Source organism: Silurus aristotelis, assembly GCF_946808225.1.
Source record: "Silurus aristotelis genome assembly, chromosome: 12".
Lineage (NCBI taxonomy): Eukaryota > Metazoa > Chordata > Actinopteri > Siluriformes > Siluridae > Silurus > Silurus aristotelis.
In genome coordinates this window covers 12,416,296-12,438,996 of record NC_139585.1, presented here as the reverse complement: position 1 = coordinate 12,438,996, position 22,701 = coordinate 12,416,296, and the positions used below count along the sequence as shown (strand labels likewise).

Sequence of the window (22,701 nt, the reverse complement as noted above, 5' to 3'; positions counted from 1 at the left end):
AGTTGACCATCAGTCACAAACTAAACACACACACACACACACACACACACACACACACACACACACACACACACACACACACACACACCTTTCAGGAGAGCTGCGTCATACCCATTGTGTTTATTAAAAGCCGGTGTGTTCTGGTTTCCTGAGCTGCCTAAGGACATCCAAACTAAAATACAGGACACTATACACCCACACCCACTAAGAAATGAGTAGTATATGCCCACTTCAACCTTTCACAGGAGGGCCATGCTGAGGGTCACAGAGAACTAGATAAGAATCCTCTCTGTGTGTTTGTGTGTTATGAAGTACAGGTGTATTCTGTATGTAATACAACATATATGCATATTATTTCCTCTGATCATTCAAAATCAAAACCCGGAGTATAAAACCTCTCATTATTTTGGTGTGTGTATACAAATCCCCCGTATTTGCTTGGATTAACAATGTTTTTCTCTGGGCTGATCTTTTAGTTAGTTAACCATTTTAAATTGGCTGAAATCAAATCTGCCCCTCTGTCTACACACAATTCCACAGCTCATTTCTCTCCCTTTTGCAGCAACAGAAAGTCTGCCCATCTTCTGATTGGGTTCAAAATCTCAGCAAGTCTCGTCCTTAAATCCTGATATGGAAAATAGGGAAATTAGAAGATTTACTACTTCAGTGTATATCTTCTTCTTCTTTCGGCTTCTCCCATTAGGGGTCGCAACTGCAGATCAACCGTCTCCATACCACCCTGTCCTCTACATCTGTTTCTTTCAACCCAACTACCTGCATGTCTTCCCTCACCTCATCCATAAACCTTCTCCTTGGCCTCTTTTCCTCCTTCCTGGTGGCTCCATCCTCAGCATTCTTCTACTGATATACCCCAGGTCCCTCCTCTGCACATGTCCAAACCATCTCAATCAGGCCTCCTTCACCTTGTCTCCAAAACGTCCAGACTTACACCACAGTGTGGTTAAATGCTAAAGTATAATTGGCCAGAAGTGGGTGTTATTTTTGTCTAACCATACATGTAGTTCCAGTCATGTACATGAACAATAGGTTATTATTAATGTGCTCATTCTAATCTGTTATTGTTTCTATAGTAACAGCTCATACACGAGGACTTGCACAGCAGATGCTCCACATAATGTGTCTAATAATACGCAGAAAATGTGCTGGAATTGTAATAATTGGTGTCACCGTATTTGTAAGGGGGAAAAAAAGTCATGGTTCTTTGCGTAGTTTATCAGCCTGGGAAAGTCTTTAGTAAGTGTGCTTTATGATTTCCCAGTAAATTGACAAGCTGTGTTTTTAGAGAGAAAGAAAGAGAAAACTGACGGGGAAAAAAACAAAACAAGTGATACCGAAGGGAATGACCGTGGTTTATCGGTTGTAAAGCAGATTACAAAAACCAGAACCTCAAAAAAAAAAACTCTTTACTTTTAGCCCACTTTTTAAAAAACACTTCCAACAATCACAGTATGATTGCAGATTTAGAAGTTGTTGTTTTTTTCACATCACCTACTCACTACACACAGGCTGATTAAATTCAATTAGTCATTCATTTTCCCATTTTTATTTTTTTTTAGCATTTAGTGCAAAGCGACATTTTCCAAATCAGCCATTTTGCGTTATGCGATTAGTAATGACTAGTGTGTTTACATGCACATGCCTGTGTGTTTAAGGAGAGGAATGTTCACACAATGGTCAAAAGGAAAGAAAGATAGCTGACCTGTGTCAAGCTTTTTAATTAGTTGCAGTGCTGCTCTCTTCATCTCTGTCTTCCTGATTGACCCCGATAGACTGCCCTATTTCTTAAGCCTGGTTAGTTTTACATATCCTACCCTGTTCCACCAAACACAGACTGCCTCTGCTCTCAAGGCTGATTGAGCTTTCTGTCTTTCTCACTCTCTCTGTGTGTGTGTGTGTGTGTGTGTGTGTGTGTTTGTGTGGTTCACTCAGAGATAAAAAAAAAATGACGTGTGACGTTTCAGGCAGTGAGTTACCGTATATGAAAGTACAATGAGATAAGAGTATAATGAGATGTTGTATATAAACTGTAATGAGATCGGATCAGGGGTCTGCTGTGTGTTACTGCTTCTGACCGTTCTGAAAGTAGAAGATTTCAAAAAACGACCCCCTCTAAAAAAAGAAAGGAAAAATCTGCACCGCTAGCAATAATGCGCATTTGTTTACCTTTGCATATGTGCATTTGAACATACATGCACGTGTGTACCTGCTTGCGGCGTCTTTCCACTCTTTAAGTGTCAGGCTGTCTGACTCGTCTTTATGAGATCTGACCTTTAAAAACAAGTGCACACGTGCATTCACACACATACACACACAAACACACACACACACACACACACACACACTTGCAATTCCTCCCACTTTCTACCCTCTCATGTCTTCCCCCACTTCTCTCTTTCTCTGTCTTCACCCCTGCCGCCCATTCTCTGTCTCGTTCTGTGAGGCCGAGTGTGTGTGACAGTGTCTTGCCTCAAGCTTGATCTCTCAGTAAAGATGTGCATTGTCTCTGACAACGATGCTTTGTCTTTTTAAGTCATTAGCAGTTTTTTGTACATGCCTTTCCCTGTCCTAGTCCTCTGTCTTGCTGTCTCCTGTCCTTCTAATTCACATTTTTCATCTCACAAGGTCTGATTTGTGTTTATGTGCTGTGACTTACATCTTGCCCGTTTTATGGTGTAGTAATGCTTTATACTGTTAATGCTGCACATGACATCACGCAGAACTAAACCTGATCAGGTCAGAGGTAAATAAAAACAGCTTTTGTTTTTTTAGGGTATGAAGTATAACCGGGGTTTATTCATAGCTGATAAAGTAAAAAAAAAAAAAAAGGTGGTAGTGATAATAGTATAATACCGGAACAACTTTATACCAGCATTGCCAAATCCCTCTTGAGTTGCATTTGATTTGAATGTTAGCATGTCTATGATTGTATACAGCTGCATTTGCGCTATACTGAATGGGTTGTATATCAGCAAAGCAGGTAAAAAAAAAATAAAATCACACTTACTGCTACCATCCACGAAGGTGTGGCAAACAAGTGCATCCTCTGAGGCATGTAAAGCCAGCCAACCAGATCTTTTAAGGCTTCCGCTTACGCAGCATCAAATGATTGGCTAGTGTCACCGTGATTGACAGCAGATAGAGTGTATATGCCATTCCTCCCCACAGAGACTATTTCAACTTAGTTTGTATGTTTTGCATTAATTAACACAATTGGTCAATTATCACACACAGGTGTTTCAATAGATGTAGGTTAGGCAACTAAATGAACAATGAAACTTATTCATGTAGGTCTTTAACATTCACACAGGCCTATAACCAAGGACCTGTAGCTGTGTGTTCCGATATATTTATCATGTTAGCAAGTGTGTGGTTGACATAACAGGCACAAAGGAAATTGCACAAACACACATGCACACACAACTGTCCATAATGGCCCACATATTTTTATTAAAAAACCTGGATATATAGGTCATGTGCATATATGTGCACACATTGAGTACACCAAGCATAATCACCCTACTCCTGCTTGTGTATTTGAAAAATAAAACAAAACAACAACTTTGTATCAGATGTGAGTATAAAGACAACAGTTCCATTTTAACGCACTGTGAATAGCACAAGCAGTGCAGACTTTATAAAAGACCATGATTGTTTGAACACACCGGCTTAAAACAGTATGCTTTCCTCCGGTAAAGCAACCTTCACTCTGCTTATACTTCTGTTTTCCTTTCTTTGTCTGACTCAGCTCACCTGGCGTTGTATCGGGGAAATGCCCTGCAAGCACATGCTCACGCGCACACCCACCCACACACATACACACACACACTCACACAAACACACACAGAGCAGTGTGAATAACCAAGCTTTCCTGGTTACCTCATAATAGACAGCACCACACAGTGTGTGTGTGTGTGTGTGTGTGTGTGTGTGTGTGTGTGTGTGTGTGTGTGTGTGTGTGTGTGTGTGTGTGTGTGTGCGTGCGTGTGTGTGTGCAGTAACAGTGTGTAGTAAGTAGCCTTGGCTTGTTTGTTAGTATTTGGTGTTTTGGATGGACAATCCAGACAGTCTCATGTCTAGACTGAAGATTTAATCACTCGTTTATTGCCCATTTCTGAAGTGGACAGGAGTTCCAGCTTAAATGCTGAAGTGTGTATATGAGTGTGTAAAACACAGGTATCTGGGTATACATTCATTACAAAAAGCACAGGAAAAGGATCCTATAAATAGATTGTTTTTTTCCTCACTGAGTCTCTTTACAGTCAGCAAGTAAAGAGGAAGAAAGATACAACGAGGCTTCAAGTGAATCACACGACTAACTGAAAATCAAAACAACAAATAGAATGGGAAAGAATAAATCTACTCATTAAAATACATGTTGGTTCTGTAGTACAGTAAATGCACAGTATAGCAGGATGAATTCCCCCATTTCCTGTTAACGCAGGTGTGAGCTGGTTCCTGTGTATTCTCACCAGTCAGGTTGGTCATGTCATTGCCAGTGCTAAATTTATAGCAATGATAGCACCGGGACATTCCCTCTTCACTAGGTGCATACCGACACCGATATTCATAATTATTGTGAGTAAAAACGAAATCACAATTATTCAGACACAGAATTGCATCTTAATATTTACTTAAACAAAAGCTGCTTTCCACAGTGTATATTGCAAAACCTCTGTTCTTGAAATGTATAAATCTTTCAAATTGAATACGACTGCTCCATGAGCATGTTATATTTACTTCATCGTTAAATAATTAATCAAATTAGACTTTTGGTATATCAGTACTTACATGCCCAAATCAATACAAGGATAGGGAGCTTGTTTTCTAACCAACTGATCAATCAAAAATGAGATCTGTAACATTACCCAGTTGATCAACTTTTATTATCTGATATCACAATCAAATATGACTCTTGAACAAATCCAAAACCTCACGGTTGTGAGTTATTGTGCCGTTTTACTGGGTTCTCTTATCAGATATTACAGTGTGCTCATGTGTTTTCTTGAACAGAAATCCCTCCCACATGATACAGGGAAATCACAAACAGAAAGTGATTCTGAAAGAGAGAGAGAGAGAGAAAAAGAAGTGAAACCAGGAAAGGGGGTGTCCAGATTATCAAGCATGCCAATAGGTAGTGAACACTGACCAGGAGGCATGACAGATGTTTCCTCACTTTACCTTCAACATAGTGTAGAGAGAGAGGGAGAGGGAGGGGAAGGGAGAAGACAGAACGCAAGCTGTCAGTGGTCTGATAAAGTGATAAATGAATGATAAAGCAACATACCTCCCAAAGCTTATACCATAACCTACACAGCGCTTTAACCATGAAAGGCATTTACACTTTAGCCTTTTAATTTTTTCTTATTGGAGTGAGTGTATGTGTGTGCGTGTGCGTGTGAGTGTGCGTGTGTGTGCTGGGAACATTATGCCCGTGAATGGGGCTGGTCTTACCTCAAACGTAAACAGAGTCGAGTCAGCACTGCAGCACAGATGAATCTCTGGCTGTGTTATCATAGCGCAGGTATGATCGCGTTCTCTGGCCTTATTTAGAAGAGCTCAGTCTAACAGAACATGATTAGCTCAAAATACACACACACACACACACACACACACACACACACACACACACACACACACACACACACACACACACACACACACACATATCCTCTTTCACCTCTGTATACATCAGTGCTTTTATTTACAGTGAGAAAAAAGCAGTGCATTTCCGGTGTATATAAAGGACTGCACAAAGTTTTGGCCTCAGCAAACCCCCGGTGCTGTACTGATACAAGAGTTTTACATGCTACTGGGTCCTGCTCTTGCTCACGTTTCGTAAAGCAGCTAATGGTTTTTACAGTGGTAGCGTTCGCAGCACCAGTCCGCTTGTTGCTGATTGGTTACACATCCTTACGTCACATTGACGCTCTGTTTTAATATTCAAACTTCCCAAATGCCTTGGCGGTTTCTAGCGTTTGATTACATCCTTACAAATGTATGTTTTGTCAATAAGGTTTATAATTTTCACATTAGAAGTGACAGAAGTCAATGTTCATCTTTTTATAACAAAATGATGTCTTTATCAGTTTGTGAAAAGTTGTCTTGTGTTGGTTCCTGTTCGGGCCAAGCTTAAATTTACAGTGGAAAAAAACCTCATGGGTTTATGTGTGTTTGTGAGTGTGTGTAATTTATACTAGACATAGTATGAGAATTACAAGTAAGAGTAACCTATTAATACGGGTTACCTTTTACTGGATCATTTTGCACATGACTTCTAACACCAATAGTTAGGGTGAACTGTAAAAGAGAGAGAAAGAGAGAGATGAGCATGTCGGGGTTTTTACAACATTTTTTATTTATCAGTTGTTTTCTTCTAAATGTAGCTTTCACCACAGGCTTTCTAAAACAGCGTCACATCCCTCATTATGTTATTGGTAAAAAAGAGAGCGCAGTGAAGAGAGTCAAATGCAGTACACAGCAGGATAGTGTACCGCATTATCTGTGACCATTGCATCAGATCTGTCTCTTGGGAATAAAGCGTCTCCTAGAGGCCAGTGCAGGTTTTACAGTTCATTTATATGCAGTCAAATAAGTCACTTCCACACCTGAACCGAACACCTTCATAAAGCATATATATTCACTCCCAATTATACACCTACTAAATCATATTTTTACTTATACCACTATAGATGGTAAGTGTATTTGCACCTAGAAAAATTCATTATTTCAATAATACAGCATGGCTTCAAGGTGTTTTATTTCTATTACACCACAGTGATTTGCCAATTATAAAATTTTTATATATATCAAAGAATTTCATGCTTTTTAACCATTTCTATTTCTATTATTTATTTCTATTCTATTTAATGTTAAAAAGAAAAGTTCCATCCTGTCATCAATTCAAGTCAAGCAACTTTTACCATCATTTCAAAAAAGTACAGCTGCTACAATAGGAATGGTGCTTCATTAAACAAATGTAGAATTAACTAAAGCTACGCAGACCAACAGACAGGACTACAAGTCCATGTGTGCAAACAGTGAAGGATATTACAACAATTACTATAAAACAAGAACAATCGGAAGAGTGAAATACAGTGCAGCACCGACCGCTACACAATTCTATTGTGGATTAAGGTGCAAAGCAATTCTAATCTAATAATAAATAATCTGATGATAAGCGATGCAGATGTTGCACTTATACTATAACAGACATAAACAGCCATTTTCTCTTCAGGCCTTTTTTGTCTCTCGAAATAGAGAAACCGGGAAGCACAAGATTCCTGATTCTCCCATGTAGGGAAAATTATTACAGCGAATCCAAAATGCTGAGTCTGGAAATTCATTTCTTACACTTTATATAAATACATCATAACAAAAAGCATCACCGTATCGATGAGCATAGGTTAAATAACAACACACCAATAAGCTGTTAGTCTCAAAACAATGATTAGTACAACAATCCCATTAAAATTAACTTCTTTCTGTTACAGTCAGAACTACGGTCCGAGATGCTGTGCTATAAAATCAATGCCGTTTTAACGGATCAAATTCAATGATTCTACATTGCTGTGGTATTAGATCTGAAAAGTGCTGCTCATTTTATCCTGATAGTAATTGGTGGAATTATTGTGTAAACGGTGTTCTCTACTTCCATGTGTCCTGTACTGCTCACACGTTCAGCACTTTGTACAGTTCTTTAGAATGTTCTCTTGTATTTTGTTTTGCCGGATTCTTTAAGGAAACATATTCAGCCTCTCTGTAAGGCAATAAAAATAAACATAACTTCAACCGGAATAATGTTTTTCTGAAACACATGGCTTAAATGCTTTGTGTGTGTCGGTGTGTGTATGCGTGCATATGGTGACTGGCTTTTGTTTGATGTGACGGTGTTCCGCCTTCTTGTGGTTACGAATATGTGTGTAAGGCGAAGGCAGAAGACGTCTTATGTTGTCTGTGTGTATGTGTGCATATTTTGTATGTGCATTTAAGTATTATGTGTAAGTGTGTATTTGGACCGAAGATAGCTGAGTTAACAGTGCATATGATGAAGAGCAAACAGAAGGATTTGTTGTATTATTTCTTCTTTGTGGTATTTTGTGATGTGTGTGAATGAAAGGGAGGGCAGTGGAGTGGTGCGGTTGCAGGGAGAAGAGGTGGAGAAGGTGGAGATGTTCAGGTACCTGGTTTTAACAGTGCAAAGTAATGGAGAGTGTGTTAGAGAAGTGAAGAAAAGAGTGCAGGCAGGGTGTAGTGGGTGGAGAAGAGTGGCAGGAGTGATTTGTGATAGAAGAGTATCTGCGAGAGTGAAAGGTAAAGTTTATAGGACTGTGGTGAGACCTGCGATGTTGTATGGTTTAGAGACAGTGGCATTGACTAAAAGACAGGAGGTGGAGCTGGAGGTAGGAGAGCTAATGTTAAGGTTTTCTTTGGGAGTGACGACGATGGACAGGATTAGAAACAAGTTTAATAGAGGGACAGCACATGTAGGACGTTTTGGAGACAAGGTGAGGGAGGTGTGATTGAGATGGTTTGGACATGTGCAGAGGAGGGACATGGTGTATATTGTAGAAGAATGCTGAGGATGGAGCTGCCAGGTGGGAGGAAAAGAGGCCAAGGAGGAGGTTTATCGATGTGGTGAGGGAAGACATGCAGGTAGTTGGTTTGAAAGAGGCAGAAGTAGAGGACAGGGGGGTATGGAGAAGAATGATCTGCTGTGGTGACCCCTAATGGGACCAGCCAAAATAAGAAGATTATAGGAGCAAACATGAACACCCCCCCTCTCTCTCTCTCTCTCTCTCTCGCTTTCTCTTTCTCTCTCTCTCTCTCTCTCTCTCTCTCTCTCTCTCTCTCTCTCTCTCTAGGTATGCATTTGTTAATTGTCTGTCATGGGAATGTTTGTGTATAGCAGGAGTAAAGGGGTGTGTCTTCATTTCTACCCTTTGTGCTACAGTGCAGTTGTGCTGTCAAAATCCTGTAAAGATTAAATTTAAAGGACGTGACTAGAAAGTGTCCACCCTTTCAAATGGAGATTGTGAGTTTGAATCCTACAGCCAGAGCCCAAATCATCAGGAAACCCAGGGAGCAAAATTGGCCATGCTCTCTGGACAGAAGCGATGGCACTCTCTTTCCTGCCAATTACAGCAACACTGGAAAGTGGAAGAGGGCGAACATTATAGGACCTACTGTTCATTATTCATCCACAGCAAAACACTAATGTCATTACATTTCTTTTTGAAAATGCCGTAGGAGTTTAATAAATGTGCAGATTGGACTTTCTAACACTAGTATTTAATATTACATTGTATTTTTTTCCTTTATGTATGTCAATATTTTGGATTTTTACAATACAATAGGACTTTACTTCACTTTCATATAATCTTTAGTTTATACACAGAGTTGCATTAGCTATATACTTACTGACTAAATGTATGAGATTTTACACATGCTTGTGCTTATATAAATTGAAATAATGTGAGGACGAATAAAGGCCTAATTTTGTAGTATTTTGGTTTTGATGGTGCAAAGTTAATTTCAGAGGAAAAATTAGTGTTTGTTTAAGAGATAAGCCCAGAGTACATGAGTGGCTGGTGAGGGTTGAGGCGGAGAGTGCTGAGCGTGCCCCTTAGCCCTGGGGAGTGATGCTATGTCAGGAATGTCCAATCATAACACTTACTTAGAGTGCATGTGTCATAGCGACACATCAGTGTGTCAGCTTTTCCTACCTTTATTACAACCAACAGACTCAACACAACTGTCATGGAGCTGGAAATGTGAAGGTTAGAGTCACTGATGATGCTTAAGCAGTTTAAGCACAGACTAATCAGACTAAAGCATTTTTTTTGTGTAAATGTTTGTGATTGCATTTGAGATGCAGTTATAACTTGGAATCCCCATTAAAGATTTCATCAAAATCCATGATGAAAATCCATCCACTATCTATATGTATGTGTTCAACACATGTGTTTGTGTTAGCGTTAATCTTTTACATTCCTTCCTGTGATTTATTCCAAAACACATAATTAGTACATGAATCACATCGTAGGCATATCATTGAGAATTTAGTACTTGTGCTTGCTTTTGAAAACAAATGTAAAAAAATATATATATATCCACATTCAGATGTTTCAATATTATGGTATATTTTGTGTCGATTCGTGACCTAATCGTAATCAAGCCCATATAAGTTCCAGGTTGAACCCTTGTAAAGTGTGAAAAAGTTCAAAGGAGGTAAATACATATGCGAGGCACAGTGTATTTAGTTTAGTTTAAACAACAGATGAGGCTGATAATGTGTTTTGTGGAAAAACTGATCTTTCGACCCCCTAAACAAACAAGTTTGCTCATAAAGCAACCTGCCAGAATGAGGACATGTACGTAATGACCCATGAGCATTTAATTATGTTGATAAAAACACAAAGTGAGCGTCTGATGTGTAATTCCTTTTGGAAACAAACTATATGTAGAATAAAGTTGTCGGTTTTCAATATTATTAGAGATTAGAGATTATATTATGTTGCTTATATGGGTTAAACATTTTTCTTTTCTCAAAACTTCTTTCTTCTTTCTGTTCTTTGAACATACATGAGGGAGCTTTCTGGAATGAGGAAAAGATTACCTTTGGGTTTTGCATATGACTATGTATAGAGATTTAGATCACCTGATTAGCTGAACAGGACTGTGTTACTTGTTGGAAGAGGGGCAGATTTGCTGGAAGTCATAAAGCAGAGACAGGGAAAGAGCTATCATTCTTATAATTAACATTTTAATTAACATTTTCAGCCAGATGCATTGTACATTATGCGAACGAAAGCTCAAAGCTCATCAGTGATGTCATCTTAATGCCTAAATTGTGGTTTTATAATTAGTATACATGTAGCTTGGTCTAGACAGTACATGTTCTTTTTTTCTCTAGAGGAGTGTGCATGTGCATGACCAGGCGCTTTGTGGGATTATGCAGAGTCCAGGTTAGGTGGCATTTAACGGCGGTCCGTGGCAGGTGTCGGCCTACAGGCCTCAGGCTTTAATGGGCAGCTGATATGCACAGACTCGTGTTAGCTTTCATTAGAAGCTTAAGAGAACTAACCCAGAACTCAGGCCCTGTGGGAAAACAGGGAGCATAAGAGCTGATAAGAGGAGAGAATGTGATGTGCAGTGATTTTAGATTGCTTCTTCCTGATGAGCATTAAGACAGCTATATCAAAGTGTACTCTATTATGTGCATAAAGGATGGTATACAGCATATCATGCAAAGCAGTAGTTGTTTGTCAGTAAACATCTGTGTTATTCATAACAGGATGCTCTCTTGGGATTTAGAGCTTGAACAGGTATGCAAAATGAGTGTACAGTGTTGTGTGTACAGTTCTGCTCTTTGATGCAGTCACCTTTACAATATTGTGGGGAAAAATCAACAGTGGCACTTTGTTTTTGTGTTGAACCGTTCTTAGTCGTAATATATGCATTGCTTAATGACCCCTGCTTTCCGTTAGGTCTGTGTAGCGCTCTCTGTTTGTCGCCAAACTAATGTTGACCATTTCTCTTATCGAGTGTTTGTTTAGTCACTTTTCCTGCATGTAGCTCCTACAGGCAGTAATGAACGCGCTCAGGTGTGACAGTGTAACTCAGCCTGCAAAAATTTGTCACGGATCAGTCACCCACACCCCGTCTCACACATTTTATGTGCCCCTTGCCTGCACTGCCTGATGGGATATGTAGTTTTGCCTGATTTTTGGTTAAATTTTTTTGTGGATTTGTTAATTATTTAACAGGAATGAATATTAGACCCTGATAGATAAAGAAAATGCCAAATATAGAGATTGGTTCAGATTTGCTAACAGTGTTATAACAGTGTAGGTAAGAGAGGGAGAAAGAACAGGGGAAAAAAGTCCTAGGGAAAAAAAGGACAAAATCAGCTTAATGTAAATGTATTAAGGCAAGCAGTGGAAATGTGTGTATGTGTGTGTGTATATGTGTGTGCAAGAGTTTCAGCTCCATAGCCAAGCCCTGTGCTGACTTTGCGCCTCTCAAAGGAAAATTGATTTGGCCGGGTTGGAGAGAGGTACTTAGATGAGTGGAAAAGAGAAATGAGATGAAGCGGTTGGGGGGTGGAATTGCTTTGGCACACCTTCAGTTTCTCATACACTGTTTTTTGTTCTTTAACACCTTTTGTATTCCATTTCTATCATCATAATACACTTGTTTCTATTTGTGCACCTTGAAAGAAACATTAAGGGAAAACACACTGTCTCTTCTCTTAGTGAGTAAATGTCCCCTTGTTAAATTCAATAAAAAACTACAGGACTGGAGGGTATAATTTTTCAGTGAGGAACATTTTTTAGTGTATGTAAACTATTATGGCTTACCCACTCAGTGTTATCTCGCTCTCTTTCTATCCAACTCTCACACACACACAGTGCTTTAGACTTCATCCACATTCACACTCATCTCCTGAGTGTACTGTTTTCTCTTCTCTGTAAATAGGAATCAGCAGTTTGTCTGGGCTAATAGACATACGAACTCATGATTGCCACAAAAGCCTCTATGTTGCTTTAAACTCAGCACGACTCTCAGGTTAACAATATGAACTGAGGTATATTTGAAAATCTGGATAGTTAAAATTTGCTAGTCTTTAGGGTTAAATCTGATTTTCCTGACTAATCTTAATGACAATTTATATTAGAAACCAGACTAAAACCCTCACAGGATATCATTTATTATATATTTTATGTTACATCCTCACAACTCCATCTTTCTCGTACTGCTGATGGTAACGAAACAGACTCTTTAAGTGTGATTTATGCTACCAGTTCTGTTCCAGCTCCATTCAGCCAGCACTTACCTTAACGAATGAGGACTCGTTAGGTTAGGCTATCGCTCCGTCATTTACTCTTCTAATAGAATGTCACATCATGCTGAGGCAAGCACGCTCACTTCTGCACACAGACATACACATACACACTGCTAATTAAGGTCGCCTGGTCAGCTACGACAAATCAACGTTGCTTACACTTATCAATCTAAAAAAAGAATACAGTTTAAGTGGTATGAAAAACAGTGAGAGCAGGGATCAGATGAGGAATGAGAAAATAACACTGGGGTGGTTGTCAAGAAGTCAGACTTGAAGACAGACTAGTACTTCCTGAGTATTGTTTATGTATCAGGACTACTGCAGTTTCCGGACTTAATTTTTGCATGCTTTCAGCTGTTGTTACTTCATCCTGTTTGCTTTTTAAACATAATATTAATTGAATTACGCAAATGGCCTCATAATACTGTTGCATAGACAAAGTTGAAGCAATAAATATCGCCTTTGATACTTCACCTGATAAAACAAAACAAGTCCTACACTGTTTGCAGGTGTTTGATCCAATATATATATATATATATATATATATATATATATATATATATATATATATATATATATATATATATATATATATATATATATATATACACCACCAAACAAGACTAAAAAATGCTAAAGTTGAAGAACACACTGGCTTATTTTTGGTTGCTCTATTGTCATTTGTACAAATGTACATACAGTGCATCACACAGTCAACTCTCTTCATAGCGCTCTTTAAAGGACTCTAGTTTTGAAAATAATTTTTCTTTTCAAGTGATCAGTGGCATCCACAAAAAAATAGTACATGTAATGTGCTTTAAAAAGGATAGCTACAGTAGAATGAATGTGGTGTGGTGGTACAGTGCCTTGCTTCCTCACAGCTCGATCTCCCATTTCCGTCCTTAGGTCACATTACTGCTTGCGTGCACTTTAAAATGTCTTTCTCTTGGTTTTCCAGCATCCTCCCAATTCCCATAAACATACAAGTAGGTGTTTTGTGTATTCCAAAATTGCCTAGGTGTGAATGTGTGTATGCATGGTGATGTACTGGCTTCCCAACCAGGCTCTATTACCCTCTTTGCCCACAATCCCCCTGTGTGTTCCTGGGTGATTTTCCAGATCCACACCCATGAGGATAAAACAGTTATAGCAGAATGAATGATTGAAATAAAGTGGAATTAATTGTATGGATGGGAACGTGTGACATCTGGCAGTTGAAACGGCAGTAACTTAAATGTGTTGTCTGAAAAAGGTAGAAATAAAAGAACGTCTCATGTACCTCTGTTTTGTTTGCTGCTGTAACGTGAGTGAGAGCTATAAGCCAATCACTGCATGAAGGGGAATTTGAACACAAACACATTTCCAAACTGTGTCAACCAGAGTCATTTTCTGTGTGGTTGCCATGATTAAATAAAATCAAACCTGTGACAGCTCTAATCCAACATTCCACTTCCTGTGTATATATTTTCTTGTGTATTTGTTCCTTGCTGCATCCATTTTATAAACACCTCTCTCTAATATTTCCCACCTTCTGTGTATATGTGTGCGCAGTGAGTAACTACAGCCATGTACTGGAAGGCCAGTCAGACTCTGATGATGAAGATAAGCTCCATATTGTGGAGGAAGACGGGACACTCGTTGATGGAGCTGACGGTGACAGCGTTGCCCACGACGATGATGCCAACGGCACTGAGGACCGATGGGATGAAGGTAATATCCCAACTAGTTTTTATTCTAGAAAAGTAGGTGCAGGTTTATTATTAAAAACATAAGCTATATTTTCCAAACCCTTAATTTTTTGTGGACGATGAAAGACGTGTTTATCAGGCAATCTTTTCTTAATAGTGTAAAATTGTGCACCAGAATTTTTGGCCATTAGCTGTTAGCTGATGAATGAGGGTGTGTGATGCATTAGTGATTATGGAGGTTCTGAGGAAGACTTGAGCTGCTGTGGAGTGGATGTTTACAGTACGTTTAGTGTATTTAGTTAATGTGTGTGCGTATGCTAAGAGTGGTATTGGGTAGTAAATGTAACTAAATATACCAGTCTCAGAACCATCAGTAGCACAGCAAATTAATTGAGTTGGGAGATTTGAAGCAAATAAATGAGCCGTTTGCCCAAAAGAGACAAGATAGTAGAATTCTCTGACTAATTAGACATCGATTTCTTTTCTTGCTATAATATTTAATTGATATGGTTATTCTCAAAAATCAGGATACTGTGTGCATGTAAGTTGTACTCTAGTTTGGGATATACACACTTCTCTGGCTACACTACCCATAACTCATATGCTGAAAAACATTCATTAGCAGTATCAGGTCTACAGTATCGACTCAACCCTGTTTTTTTGTTTGTCTCAAATTTCAGCCTCTCCCACTCATTCCCTTGTTGCTCTTTAGGCTCTCCCCCTACCTAGTGCAGAGGCAGACAGACTGACTCTCTGTGGGCTCCATGTTTGTTTTAAAGCCTCTCCCCCCCTCATCGTACACCTCCACTTCATCCTCCTGTCTTTATAACAGAGATTCACACTCTCTTGTTTCCTCTCAATCATCCTGATTAAAAGCAATCGCTGCCTTCCTGCATGCTGTCGGCTTTTATATTCCTCAGAATAAAACCACACCCCTTCTATTCTTACCGCTAGTACAGTGGCTGCACCGGCACTTTTCTAGTTTATCTGTTACTCTGTGCTGTCAAGCTCACAATTCTAACACATGCCCTTGCACAAGCAGAGATTGTGTAAAGATACAGAAGACATAGTAGACAGGGGGGGGGCCTAGGGAATAAAAATTGTCCGGGTGTCAAAATTCTCCCCGGTATTCACGTACATAGGCATTCTGACTGCATGCGCTAGACCTTTTTGGGAAATGGTTAAGCAAGCGACCTGAGGATCAAAAGGAGGTGGCTTTATTCCAGTCTTGCAAAACTAAATAGCTGTTGAAATTGAGAAACGGAGAGGGAGGAGAGCTCATGCTCTTGCTGCCTCCCCCACTCCTCCTCCAACCAGGCTACATTCCCTAGTGCGTTTTCTTGGAGTGTTTACAAAGATTTTATGATGGTTTCACAATTCGTAAATTATACATTCCCAAGCTCCGTTGGCTAAAACATTTAGTCCAATTGACCCAAGCATTCTAGTGTGCTTTGGAAACTTCCAGACATCTCAAATCATCACATCATTAAAAAAAAAAAAGAGAAAAAAAAACCCCACTCCAGAACAGGGGCCTTTAACATGCTTTTGCAAGATGTAAAAGAATGTGTGTTTAATATGTAGCTGATCAGAGCTCCTGGGGTTCTCTTTTATTAGCATTGAATTGGAAATATTCTAAATGTATACTTGTTCATAAACTTTAATATCTCATATGTATACTTGGGATACATCAAATTCATAAGATGATGGAAGGAACTTTAATAAATATCAATTGTCTAGCCCCTGTCTCACTACTCATTTAAATACAAACACACCCACAATTAACTATTTATACCACATGTTTATGCTTCAAAGGAAACCTTAATAAATGACTCGCTTTTGCCACTGGAAACCTGCAAACAAAAACAACTTGAAGCAAGGATTTGATCAGTGAAAATGAGAATGCTTTGGGATTAATATAACTGAATTCCGATGCTGCATTTTTTTCTGTAACAATAAAATGATTAAGGTGCTGCACAGGTACAGTATTACATTTATGCACATGGTTTCCAACTTGGATTACTAATGGTAAAAAAAATGTTGCGCTGAGGGAAATGACTGGTGATAAACTACAGAGAATTTACAGCAATTAACTTGGCCACTTCCTAAAACGCATTCTCTGAGAATCAGAATGCATCCCATTTTTAATACTCTAGTATTTCTATTGAATTTCCTCTATCCGAAAACATATTTTAAAAAAAAGCCAGCGTGAAAATCATAGATAATTATTAACATTCTTAAACAATGATCAGAACAGGAACAGACCACTGTTGTGTGCTTCACATAGTAGTGTGCTTATACACAAAAATCTATGTGAATATTCACTTTAATCTATATGGCAAAATGTCAATTTTCAATGGGTCTGAATTTAAGCAAAAAACTTTAGTTTTTTTTTTTTTTTACCCCCAAAAACATGTATAGAAATCTTCACTAAAAAAAAGGAAGACTACATTTGACCAATTTGAGAAAACCTGTCACTTCCAAACACATATTTGAGAAAATGGCAAAAACATGCATTAAATATTGTACCTGAAATTAAATAGAGTTATTTTTTAGGGTGTGTTTCACTATTACTTTATACAAATATACATATCAATTCAGCACAAGAATTTATATGATTTGATCTGATCTTTTTGTCATATATATATATATTTTTTTTTAGATTTAGATTTTTATTTAGATTATTTTTATTTATTATAATTATGATATGATTTTATCATTGATATGATTTTAACAAGAGCTTTGCACTTTTTAGAATTGAGTAAAATGACAGAATATATAACTCTCTCATTCAAACCGGCTGTGTTCAGGTTACTAAGACCAGTTTAGCCAGAGCAGTAACTAGCTAATTGCATTCACAGCTATGTTGAAAAACCACCAACACTATGGTTAGGAAGACACGACATGCAACACCATGGACACTAAATTTCATGTCTTTGGCAAATGTAACGAAACAGAATAAAATGGAAAGACTTTAACAGGACGATTTACTTGCTCATTTCATTAAAGATGATGTCTCTGTAGTAATGGACTATTATAATCTCAGTTTGAAGGTATTTTTAATCCCCTGTGGAGTGGACAGTATATAAGGTTTAGCTAGTGCAGCAGGGAAGAACTTTAATATGATTAGCATCTTGATACAGTGTACGGTAAGAAATGTAATCAGGTGAGTCATGGGGAACTTCCAGTAGGATCCTGACACAATGTGAAGGCCATTATTTCTGGGAAATGTAACGCAGGTTTGCAAGTACCAGTGCACATCATTAGAAACACCAATGATCAGATAAGGATTTATTAATATACTTTAAATAGTGCACTATTTAATTAAAAGTCTCATTACAGCCTGAAGCCATACTTAAGCCTTTTACACCTAGTTGTGTTATATTCTCTAATTTACGTACCAACAAATAAAAAAAGCCCCGTGCAGCATAAAATGTATACATAAATGTATAGGCACCCAAAAATGTATTTAACAAACCCTTCTTACTTTCATACTCACCTTCTGATCTTCTACCTTCACCTCTGTTCGTGTGCATCAGTAGAAGAGGAAGTGGACATGTGTACAGCTTTAGCTTTCAAACCACATTACACTAACCATATGCCATAAGCTTGGTTAATTTTTTCACTTGTTCACGGCGGCCACACAGGACAGAATAACAGCCGTGGTGTTTTATCTCCTGCCATTTTTAAACATCGTTTTTTCCTCTTGTTTCTTTCTTATTGAACTTGCTGTTCAGATACTATTAACCTGATTATGTGATGCATCTGCAACTTGCTTAAACTATGACATATTTTTTATTCATCCGGCTGTTGTATTGCTCAGGGTACGCTTATTGTAACATGGAAAACGTTTTGGGCTGAAAGCAAAATCTTCACACAATATTACAAAAGATAAAATACTATGCTCCACATTTGAAAGCTTCGGTCAAAGAAAAGTTTTTAACCTTCTGTACATACACATTTATATTTTTGTATTTTTAATATTTTCAATGTAGCCTGTATTTGCTTTTTTCAGTAAGTGTCATTCTAACGACTGCACCATTGTACTTCCTTATTATGAACACCACTGCAGCAAACAAAAAAAGCAGTACACACATAGCTGGTAAAGCCCAATGCACCTCGAGGGCTGTTATGCTTTACTTTCATAGCCATTTGATTGGAGTGTCGCTCTCATGCAAGATGGTGTCCTGTCACCGGAGAACGTCATAAAGAACCTGAGCAGAACAACAAAAAGCAGTAACCTTAAAAACGTTTTATAGTGGTAAAAATAATCCTCTCTTATACAAACATTGAAATGACGACCTTACTGGAGAATATTTTGCATCCTAAGAAACTGAATTTCTAAAAAATGGCCCACTTGCTGTTTATCTTCTTCAGTTTCTTTCATGGGTAGCTTTGTAAATGGGAAATGTGTTTTTTATGCTGCCTATTAAACCCTTTTTCACACTATAAGGATTTGCCCGGGTCACAGCACTCTTTCTTTATTCTCTCTGATAAAGCAGCTGCAAAATCTTGCATGTCAAAGTACCAAATTAACACGAAGTCACTGACGTCCACAGTAAAATAAAGAGCCGGAGATGGTGTTTATTATTTGGCTCACCCCAACCGCCCACATACATACATCTCTTTAAATCTTCCTGACACCCAAATGCACAATTGTCCTCAGGTGTTCCAAATGTTGTTTTGAGTTGCGAGCGAATGCCATTAGTTGTAATTGCTGACATTGCGCTCTCATTTCGAGTGTGTGCACGCATGAGAAAGTGCAGATCTCAGGCTGAGATACACATATGTAGCCTCCAGACTTGCTTTATCCCAAAGCCTTCATTTCTTCATTCTCTCTCGTTAGTGAGCGATAAAGAAGCAGAGCACAGTGCTCCAATTAAGCGCTTAATTTTACAGAAGGTTGAGCACAGTTTGTGCATTAAGGGATATTGGGAAATCGAGAGATTGAGTTAGCTATTCAGGACTAATTTGTTTTGTTTGTTTTATAAGCGGGCTTAGTGTCTCTTGCCTGTGTGACTTTGATTTTATAATTATGACTTTGATCTTCTAATTATGTGTTGAAAACCTACATGCTGCTTTGGCTTTTCTTTTCTCTTTCTGAAGAAAAAAAAAAAAAAAAGGTGTCCATGTATAATGTATCAGCATCTCACACTTTGTTGCATTGTCTCTGACTCTAAGAAGTCTCCCAGTGTAGGACCTTAATGCACATTTAACACTGTCCAGAACAAACCCCAGCATCACCAGCATAAATGATTGATTTAGTGTTTTGCTGATAACAGTGTTTGTTTGGGAAAGAGAGCTTGTTGTGAAAAACAGGTGATGTTGTATAGTGTATACACTATGCCCTAGTGATTTCATCACCTTGGCTCTTTCACACCCTAAAAAGCTGAAGATTAAAACTAACAAAACTAATTGTGCAATTTGTAATGACTTATTTATTGGATTTGAGGAACTAATAGAAAACCTACTTGTATTAGAGTTTTTACAGAAATTGGGGGCTGCATTCTTTTTTTCCTCTTTAATGGCAAATTAAAGCTACAGATATGCTTTAGTTTTATTATACATACATACATACATATATACATACATACAGCATTGTTGTTCACATACAGTGACTGTATACCTTATGTGTACCTGGAGGATAAAAAACTATATCCACTAGGGGGCATCTTAGGGCTGAAACCTCTATGCTTTCTTAAATACTTTCTTAGAGGAATATTATTACAATAAAAGGAGACTATTGTTTATTTTGGATAGATTGCACAAACAGTCACAGCATCATCAGTGAAGGTGGTATGTTAAGCCATTTATTTAAAATCTCAGTCTGGTCCTGACATAATGTTACACACCATATTAGAGTGCCCCCACTGTTCATGTTGGTATTACATGACCAGGACATGGATTATTCATTTTGAGCTACAACTGCAAAATACATGTGGCAGCCTTTGTGCATGTACAAGTACATATACAAATAAGTGCATGCCGTTAAAAGAAAGGTTTCGTTTGGATTAGTTACTGATGTTACATAAGTCTGGAAGCTCAAAGTGATGCTATCGAGGCTGATGTATGCATCGGTTCCACCAAGGTGGGTGACAGAGTTCATGCCGCCCATGCTCTCTGGGACATAAAGAACATGAGAGACAGCCAGATATCTGGAAGTATTTTCCATCCCAGCACATTGCCACCTGACTTCACTAATGATATCTCCTCCCTAACAACGAAGCAAAGCTAATAAGCCTAGTCAGGTGGGTCGGGGTGAGTAGTGGGGAGTGTCAGGACCAATGTAGGCAGGTCATACATCTATCATCAGATTCATCAGAGTACTCATTACATATTTATGAAGATGTAATGGTCATGCAGAGTTCAGTTTACATACTAATCGAACACACCTGGCTCTAATGTTCAACCGCTCTATGAGACACCGATTAACTGAATCAGGTGGGCTCGATTAAGACTGGGAAAAAAACCTGAGTGTGTTAAATTTGAAATTATTACACCAAGATATACAAGTTTTGAGACGGCTCCAAAAGGAGCTCTGTGGGCTATCAAAAAAATTACACCGGATTTCACAAACCGTTTGTCTCGGGTTTATTTTTAGGTTTTTTTTATTTTTATTTTTTATTTACAGAGACATCCTGCTAAATAACATTTTTAGGGCAAGTGAATTCCTTTTTTTTTTTTTTAGGATCTGTTTTGGATATCTCTGCTTTCTGACAAATTCGGAGAAACATGTCTTAAGTAAACATAAAGTTTATATCAACCTGATCCATACTGGAATAAATCATTTTCCAAAATGAATATTTCCTCAGTTGTTGTTTTTAATGGGTGTGAATGCTATCCATCACATCAGTCCTAAATTTCCCATACATGTTTATTTGGATGAGAACAGAGGTGGAACCAGATTTCTGGGCCAGAAATATGTAAACGATAGAAAAGGAATAGATTCTCTTCACTGCAGTGTAGTGCACCGTCTATAAAGCTTTATGATTAGTATAGATTAGTTTGAGGAACATTTCTAAATATTACAAAGAGCACTTTCTATAAGAAAGAGGACTGGATCATGGGTTTAGAAATAACTGTACACATGTGTGTGTTGCAGTGAAAGAGGAGTGTGTGTCAGAGGAGGATGAGAGGAGTAGGGATGCGCTTGTTGAGGAAATTCTTCAGCAGGGAGACACGGCTGTCATTTTTCCAGAGGCACCAGAAGACGAACAACGTCAGGGAACACCGGAGACTAGCGGCCATGATGAGAATGGTACATGCACACACAGTGTCTAATTTTTTCCCCTTGTGAGGACTTACCATTAACGATTATTAATATGGCTGATTGAGGCTTCACCTAAACCTTAAACTTAGTAACCAAGAGAAAAACTAATTCCAGTTCTTGTAACCAGCATATTTAGCCAAAACTGTCAGATATTCCTATTCTTGTGGGTACATTTGTTCCCCACCAAGATATATGTACATGCCCATACACATAGACACGCACAGTCTAATTTGAATTCAGAGTCACGCCGAAGCACAAGTTTCACACACAGAAACACACCTATAGACACACAGCATGCCTTTGATGACTCTGAAATTTCCACCTCACCTGTTTGAACAGAAAGTGGGGAAAAAGCAGCACCTGAGCAAATCTTTCATACCTACGAGATTTTCTCATGTCTGTGTGTGGGAGCGATTCACCTGACTACAGGAGTTTAATACGTTACCTGTTAACAGGTAATATGTTACCTGTGGGACTTTTAGATAGGGAGATAGAAACCTTAGCCAGGTGCACTTCAATTCCTAGTCACAGTTTGACCTATGAATAATTCAGATCAATAAGATTATGAGGCAGTTTAGAAACTAACATGTGCTCTATAGCGATGCATAAATAGGCCGAAATGACAAATAGGTTAACAATTATACTGTGTAGTTGGACTCCGACAGACATGATGAATTTGAAGCTGAGCTGATCTATATTCATGTGCAAATCGGCTATCCAATTAATAAAATGTTTCACACGATTAAATTCTAATGTAATGTCTTCTTTGCCCCTTTCACCCACACACTGTCAAAAGACTTTCCTCCCCTGTTAATTCACTGGCAGTTGCTCACCTGTTTTTTTTTGTGTGTGATTACCAAACGTCCTTTGTTTCTCCTCGG

At 38.4% G+C, this 22,701-nt stretch overlaps 1 protein-coding gene across 4 annotated transcripts in view; it reads left to right on the top strand.

The window, feature by feature from the left end:
- Positions 1–22,701, top strand: part of zeb1b (zinc finger E-box binding homeobox 1b) — a gene marked incomplete at its 5' end in the record, with an annotated part of 55,492 nt that overhangs the window by 24,419 nt on the left and 8,372 nt on the right. For 2 of the 4 annotated variants that reach the window (XM_083556689.1, XM_083556687.1), the window contains 2 exons: positions 14,417–14,575; positions 21,653–21,808. In XM_083556689.1, the coding sequence (XP_083412815.1) occupies positions 14,417–14,575; positions 21,653–21,808 (315 nt within the window). The remainder of the gene's footprint in view (positions 1–14,416; positions 14,576–21,652; positions 21,809–22,701) is intronic. The other 2 variants (XM_083556690.1, XM_083556688.1) reach the window with 1 other exon arrangement.